The sequence below is a fragment of the Oryzias latipes genome, chromosome 19, assembly GCF_002234675.1.
Source record: "Oryzias latipes chromosome 19, ASM223467v1".
Lineage (NCBI taxonomy): Eukaryota > Metazoa > Chordata > Actinopteri > Beloniformes > Adrianichthyidae > Oryzias > Oryzias latipes.
In genome coordinates, this window is record NC_019877.2 from 3,134,098 (window position 1) to 3,141,560 (window position 7,463).

At 38.4% G+C, this 7,463-nt stretch overlaps 1 protein-coding gene across 2 annotated transcripts; it reads right to left on the bottom strand.

Moving 5' to 3' along the window:
• Positions 1–56: 56 nt before the first annotated feature.
• On the bottom strand, positions 57–5,733 carry meiob (meiosis specific with OB domains). 2 transcript variants are annotated; one of them, XM_023949801.1, is made up of 14 exons: positions 5,646–5,732; positions 5,313–5,384; positions 4,656–4,713; positions 4,386–4,517; positions 4,173–4,242; positions 3,837–4,032; positions 2,702–2,802; positions 2,580–2,632; positions 2,391–2,486; positions 2,197–2,289; positions 1,047–1,191; positions 787–973; positions 608–694; positions 57–524 (listed from the first exon to the last, which is right to left on the bottom strand). In XM_023949801.1, exons 2-14 carry the CDS (start codon positions 5,367–5,369, stop codon positions 411–413), a joined length of 1,389 nt encoding a protein of 462 aa, XP_023805569.1. In that variant the 5' UTR covers positions 5,370–5,384; positions 5,646–5,732; the 3' UTR covers positions 57–410. The 2 variants fall into 2 exon arrangements, with proteins under 2 accessions (XP_023805569.1, XP_023805570.1); XM_023949802.1 differs by having other exon boundaries at positions 237–524; positions 787–961; positions 5,646–5,733.
• Positions 5,734–7,463: the final 1,730 nt, after the last annotated feature.

The window sequence follows — 7,463 nt, forward strand, 5'->3', positions numbered from 1 at the left end:
TCAAAAAATATTTAAACATATTGTTTTATTTCTTTTTAATCATTTTTATGAATTCAAAATTTTAATACATATTTTTCTTTTTTTATGGTTAAAATTGCTTTAAATAAAGCATTTATTGTCGCTACATAAAATCTACATCATTCTTTTTATTTTAAATATACTTTTTTTTATAACAGTTGCTTTTGTTTTTTTTTTCTTTTTTAATTGTATTTTGTGATAATAAATCAGAATTTTTTTTCAAAACACAACTTTATTAAACAGGAACAATTTAACGCCTTTTTTTAAATAAATCAATTTATATCAATAAGTTAAATAAATAAGAATAAATAAATAAATAACAGTTGAAGCATCTGTTTACATTGTAATTAGCGCAGAACAAATGTAAATAGAACAGACTTCGCATTGCTGGTTCAAAGCTGCTGCAGAACAGCCGACATATGCTGCTTCACCTCTCCTGGGTCGGCCGGAGAGCAGGCCAGGATCACCCCCCTGATGCCGCTTTTCGTTCTCGCAGAGGGAAGGATCTGCGGCAGACGATCTCATGAACAATAAAAACACATCACAAAGACAAAAAAAAAAAAAACATGCCTTTTGAAGGCTGGAATACCTTCAGGTATATTTTGCATCTTTCCAGAAGAAACTTCCACTTGAGAGCGGTGCGCTGATCATCGGTCAGACGGATGAACTCGTCCGTCTGGAAGCAGGCAGCAGCATATTTAAGAGAAGTCTGTGGATCTCAGCAGTTTGGAGCTGACCCCCCCCCTCAGCCTCTGAGGAGTTACCGACCGAGCAGCCGAGCGTCTGCTCCGCCGTGGCGCCCCGGAGGCTGCAGGCCTGCAGCGTGCCGGTGTGGTCGGTCAGGTCCACCAGCAGGTCGAAGCCTGTGGTGCCTGAGAACGGCTGCTCCCCGCCCGGACACAGCTGGTTACCGCAGCTCTGCATGTCCGCCGTCAGCAGGAACCTACATTTAGAGCTGAAAAAAGCCCAAATCGAAGCACGGACAGATGGAAGGAAAGAAGGAGGCCGTGACTTTGGTGCGATCGTACCAGCGGGTCTTGATGACTTTAGAGGCAGAGGAGTCCAGGTCCAGCTTGGAGATGAAGCTGTAAGTCAGGCCGAAGAAAGTCTCCGGTTGCTCCTTGGCCTTCAACTTCAGCTGGTTGACGGTGTAAACGTCAGTGATGGAGTCCACTGCAGGCAGAAAACAAACACAAACACGCAAAAATGAAGCCACAAAAAACAAACAAACACCAACTCTTATCAACAACCGGGTATGGAGTCTGAATGATTTACCTTTTGGTTTACGGATCCTCTTAATAATTATTCAAATGTATTATATTTAATAATAAAGCATTTAGCTTTGTTGTGGAGTTCACCACAAAGTGACTGATTAGAATTTTAGTTTAAAGACCTCAAATGTGATTTTTCTTTTATTAGACACAAAAAGACAAGACAACAGAGGAAAATAATAACATCCTTTTAAATATGAATGATATAATTGAGCATCTCTGTCAAATACTCTTTAAAATGAAACTTTTCAAAAGCATTTGTGGTGTTTTTGTTTGTTTTTATGAAGCACAAACTGTCCTACTAACAGCAGTGAATCCCTTAAAGGGCCCCCTCCCATGAAAACGGTGTTTTTGCTGTTTGGAACATGTTCTTGTGGCCTTTTTCCGATGATGCAGGACATGTATAAAGACATTTAAGCTTAAAGTTTCTGAGTATTTCTTATTTAACTGAATCAGGAGCAGACAAAAAAAATGGTGACGTTGGAAATTCTGATTTTGGACAGATAGATCCAGGATTGTCTTTGTCTTCCTCGCCTGAGCTGGAATCTGGATCTGAACTGGACGGCTTAGAGGTGGGAGGGGCTGTAAGCTAGCAGGAGAGCGTGTAAACAGATGGAGACGGAAAGTGGGGGGCGGGGTTGCTTTTGCACCGACGGTCCCGCCCACAGGTCTGAGGTGAATATGAACTACTTTGGCTCTGCACCAACTGTGTCCTACAAAACCAGTTTTGTGACGCTTTGAAAATACTTCAAAAGATAATCAGAGTGGGGTTTTACTTGTAATTCATGTTCAGCCTAATTAATTTAAAAAAGAGATTATTTTGAAGGGTAAGGAAATGACAACAAACAGCATTTTGCTCAGTTTTTTTTAGGGTAACAGATGTTTATTGTTTTTGGACAGAACCCACCGGGCAGATCCTCGGCCGCCTCGTCGTGGTCCAGAGCTCCGGACTCGGACATCTGCTTGGCGAAGCTGAACAGCAGGCCGGCCTCTCGTGTGTCTAAAACAAACAGGAAGTGGTTCGGTTTCTCACTGGAAACACTTTCTTCAAGCAGAGAACGGGGGTGTTTTTTTTTACAGAGCGCTGATGGGATTTCTTACCGGGGTTGACAGTGATGACGCTTTTGGAGGTGACGGTTGCCACCATGCCGCCACGAAAGCTGTCAAAGCTGATCTTTGCATCGGCAACGAAGAGCACTTGGAGAGGAGTTCAGACATTTATGTTAAGCACCCCCCCCCCCAGAAGCTTCAACAAAAGGCAAAAAAAACAAAAAAAATCCACAGACTAACCCGCCTCCCTGGGAATCAGCGTCTGCAGAAGCTGAATGCTCTCCTTCTCCCAGCTGTGAAGGAAGCAGAGGTCAGCGGAAATCAAACCCGCAAGGCGGCCGCTGCACAGCATCTCAACCCACCAGACCAGAGGGAAGCCGGACACGGCGTCATCGAAGAGCTTCACTTCCAGCCTCTGTCCTCGCCGTCCGTCTGAGGTGGTGAACTGTCTGCTTTCCCCCATCTGAAGACAGAAAACGGACAGAATTCTGCTTTTACAATCAACAACAGGAGATTTCGTGTCACATTTCCTCTGGAATTCTCAAATTTGAACATCTAATGATGTTTTTTTTGTGTAAAATACAAACAGAAAAGGGATTTATGGAAGAAAAAACCAAAATCAAAGTTAGTAAATCGTTTAAAAATGTCTTTAAATACAGGGGAGGGGGGGTTGATAGAAACATTAACCCAGTTTGTGTGGGGACAAAACAATTTGACTGACTGTTGAGATGCAGAACAGAACAAATAAAATGTTGAAATCATATCTACATTTTTGGATCATTTCCTATTTTAAACAAGATAAAATCTGATTTATTTTTCTCATTGTTTGATATTTCAACACTTAAAAATCCTCCATTCAATTTACTTCAATAATTAGATCAGTTTAGCAAATGAAAGTGCAATTAAATATGTATGCGCATGCTGTTAAATATTTATAATAATAAACTTTATTTATATAGCACTTTTCGGTATCCAGATTACAAAGTGCTGCACAATTAATATGAGACAAAATCAGGATTAAAAACAGTTTCCAGTATGTAAAAATAAAACACACGAAACTGTGATAGCGGTTAGAATCAATCAAATCGATAAATCAGTAAAAATATTCATCCTATGGTTGTTTTTCTTTAAATATTATTTTTTTTTATAACTTTTGAATCCTTCTGTCCTTTTTCTGTATTTTTCTTAATGAAAATAATTTAGTGTGATTGTGCAAACAGTGAAAAACGTGTCTTTTCAACTCACAACCTCTACTTGATGTTTTTTTTAGTTAAACTTATCGGAAAATCTGCTGTTTTCCTTAAGAATAGGTTTTTTTTAAAACATTGTATGTGTTTTTTTTATTACTTTACACTTTTACTTTTGCTGGATGTGCATGTAGAAACGTTTTCTGTGATAAAACAGGTAGACGGATACAGAAATTGAAAAGAAAAGAGCAAAAACCATCTGAAAATTGGGTTAAAAATCTCAATAAACTGCAGTTTTAATGCTCCGTACCGTCTTCACAGCTGCCAGTATATTAATCGCGGCACCATCCAGCTTTTGCCCGTTGGCCACAATGTCTCCCAGAGAGTAGAAATCGGCCGAGTCCTTCGCAGGCAGGTGCATCAGCGGCAGCAGCCTGTCGACCGTGTCCATGTCCGTGCACAGCAACACCCGGGAATGAGGCTCGACCACCAGCAGCCTGTACGGGCTGACAGAACACGCAGGCATTTCAGACCATGACTACATTACCCATGAATCCCTCCGGTTTTGCAAAACATTTCTGCAGAGTTGCCTCATTGTTCATCAGCTGTCAGTCACAAATGTGACAAACAATGAGGAAAATGTTACCTTGGTGTTGCCGGGCAGAACTTGTCTTTCTCTGGGTCTTTGCTGGAAACTAAAGGATTTTCAACGGTGACTGGAAACAGAAAAGGAAAAACACAATAACTGAAAATATTCGATTTCCCTCATAAAAAGAAAATATAAATTGATAACACAATAAAAAAAAACTTTCGAGATGGTTAATTTTCCACATGTGGGAGCTAATAAAGGAGCGTTTACCGCAATCACCAATCCTGAAGTTATCGGCAAGACTGTTAATGTATCCTTGATTTCCCCAGGCGGACACATTTATGAAGAAGTCAGGAGAGTCTTTTATGGTGAAGCCAAAGGTGAATCGCTCAACATCAGAATCTGAAATCAGAAAAAAAACAAGCTTTCCCATCAGGAAAAATAGGTGAAATCACCACAAGAGGGCGCTGCAGTACAGGACACCAGTCGACAATAAAATCCAAAACACTTTACAATGACAAGAAATTGATTTGTACTAACTTTTTCTGCTTGGGAAGCTTCTGACATCAGTCTTTGCGATGACAATGCCAAAAACGTTCTAAAATAAATTAATAAATAAAAAGAGGCATTAATATTTTTAAACAGGAAATAATATATAATCTAAGTTAAATACTCAGTTCATTAAAAAAAAAGTTACAAAAAAATCAGGTTATTCTTTTCATGTTACGTTTTAGCAACAAAAAGAATCATAAAACACATTTAGCTACGCCGTTAAATAAAAAATGAAGCATTTTTATTTCAATTTAACTTGATAATCAATAACAAATGTATCTGTTTGTGTCATTTTTTGTTTCCTTTTTAGATGTAAACACATATTTTAGTGAGGAAAAGGCGAAAAAGTAACGATCCCAGTTTATCAACACTGGCAGCTCGGCAGCATCTAACAGGGCTAAAGTGACCAATCATGTGCTGCTTTGCCTTTCTGAGCATTCTGGGTAACGGAGTCTTTTATTATTGCAGCTAAAATCGTCTTTGCCAGAGACAAACAGCAATTTCAACCAAAAGATAACCACAACATGTCGTTATTATTATGGCATTATAAGTAATACATATAAATAATAAAACAAATAATTATACCTATAAGCATTTATGTTTATTGTAAAAAGGTAAAAAGATAATTAATTCAGTTTAACTTACAGGATGAGAAAAGCTGGGGTGGAGCTCAGAGATGGAAATGTAGCTGTGAGATGCCATTTCGTTATGTCAGTCCTTCCAATAAATAAAATAAACTGTTAAAGTTAACGGGGGAAAAGCTAGATTCTTTTTTTTAGCTGTATTTTACGGAGAAAAAAGAAGCTAACATTAGCTAGAATCCTTCAAAAATCAACTAAAATCAGTTAAGAGTTAATTTTTAACACCTAAAATTGTGTGTAAAATCAAATATATTATCTGAGAAAGAATAAAACCAGCAATAACTATGAGTCATAAACAAAACAGCCGCTGTTATTAAGCAAAAACTAGTTTTAATACCTGCTTCGGTCACAAGAATTCTTCGCGCTAAAGCGTAACACGCGTTGCCTTCAAAGTCGTCGGACAAATGACTTACACGGACAAAAATGCCCTAATGACCCTCTCTTGTATTGTAATGTTCTTTAATTAAGCAACATTAGCTCTTAAATCATTTTATGATGATTTTAGAAAAGTATTTCTACAAACAAAAAAACAGTAATACAAATGACTGAATTCAGGTATGAGAAAATGAAGCATGCACAGAACCTTAATTTGAAATTTAAAAAAAAGACAAACAACTGTGAGCTTTTTGAACAGATTGATCTCACAACTGTTCTTCTGAAGAACAATGAAACATTTTTATAAAGTGTAGAGAAAGACTTCCCAGAAAAAGCTAAAGCTGTTTCAGCTCCAATGACCAGACATTAAACCCATGGATTAGGAGTGAGATGTAACTCAGAGTTCATGTCCAAAGGGAGATGAGTGGATCACAATATGGGATTTAGTCTAAGATGAACTCGACATTTTCCTGCCTAATCTCACAAATCTGTGTTTGGACATCCACTCCGACAGCTACTGTTGCTCTTTCACGTTTTTCTTTGCTCATCCTCTGCTTTTAACCGTGTGATGATAACCTCAAAATGTGTCATTCACTCACCAAACTGATAACCTCAAATGTTAAATATTCCGACTGTCTTCGAACAAAGAAATTGACTTGTTTTCCTCTAATAAAATTTGAAATTGGGATGTCATCAGGTTTGTTTTAAACGGCACGAGAGCCCATTAATCACTGCACACCAGGTGAAATCATCATCATCGGATAAATTATGTGAAGCCTGCTTGGGGTTTAATGATTTCTTTTAGATTAATGCACGAACCCATGTTCTCATTAATCACCCGTTGACTTCTCAGCAAGTGGGTTGAATAAAGTGTACCCATCTTTATCTGAAGGCTTTACCTGTGCACATAAAACTCCTCCAACGTACCATTTTCCACTGCGTCTTTGGGAGAAATCTCTACCTCCTAACTCCTCGAGCATCATTGGGAAGCTACTTGGGAAAAAAATGTTGGTTTTTAAAGTTTAACTCGCAAAAATGGCGGTCTACTACTGCTGGCACGATTTCTACTGAAATGTTATGAAAAATCATAATTGTTGGCTTAAGCTGAGTGAAACTATACAACCTACGATGTGAGCCAATTAAGAATGTGCACGTTGCCAAGGAAATTCAAAAATGTACTTTTGCAGATTCTTCCAAAAATTACATGGACATGTCCGCCACCCCCAGGTGACCAAAAAATAAAATGGTTGCTATGGAGACGAAACCAACAGAAAAGCCGCCATATTGAATTTTTTTTTTTCAATGAATTTGTGGTGTGCAGCTCTGACCAGGGTGGAAGGGGAAGAATGGTGGGTGCTTTGATAATTTATCTATTATTATTTTTTTTTTAAAGATTTCTGGTCCAAATATATGTATTTTTGTGCTTTAATCTATGTTTGAATAGCCCCCCCCCTTTTTTTCTAATAAAACATAAGGTTTAGAAAAATGTGAAGTTGTGTTGAGTGGACACTGATGTGGGTGTGAATGTTTTCCTTTAGTTGATTGAGTGTTAGGCCAGGTTCCCTCTGTAATTAGCCTCACTGACCTCGTCTAGACTCCACTTTACCCGTTTAAAGCTACATACCAGGAACAGAATTTTTATGATTCTTCTGCTTCGAGTGTCTATTGTGGTGTTCCAACAAAAATCTTTCGTCCACTCCTTTCCTTTTTTTAGTCGCTGGACTTTCAGGATGGTCCGCTGAGCTTCTTGGTTTCAAGGAAGAACTGAGTGAAGGTGTAG

Coding starts and splice junctions, on each gene's coding strand:
- meiob (XM_023949801.1), bottom strand. CDS start 5,369: ATGGCATCTCACAGCTACATTTCCATCTCTGAGCTCCACCCCAGCTTT. Junction 2,487..2,579: donor GCTGATTCCCAGGGAGGCGG/GTTAGTCTGTGG, acceptor CTCCTCTCCAAG/TGCTCTTCGTTGCCGATGCA. Junction 525..607: donor GATGCAAAATATACCTGAAG/GTATTCCAGCCT, acceptor CGTCTGCCGCAG/ATCCTTCCCTCTGCGAGAAC.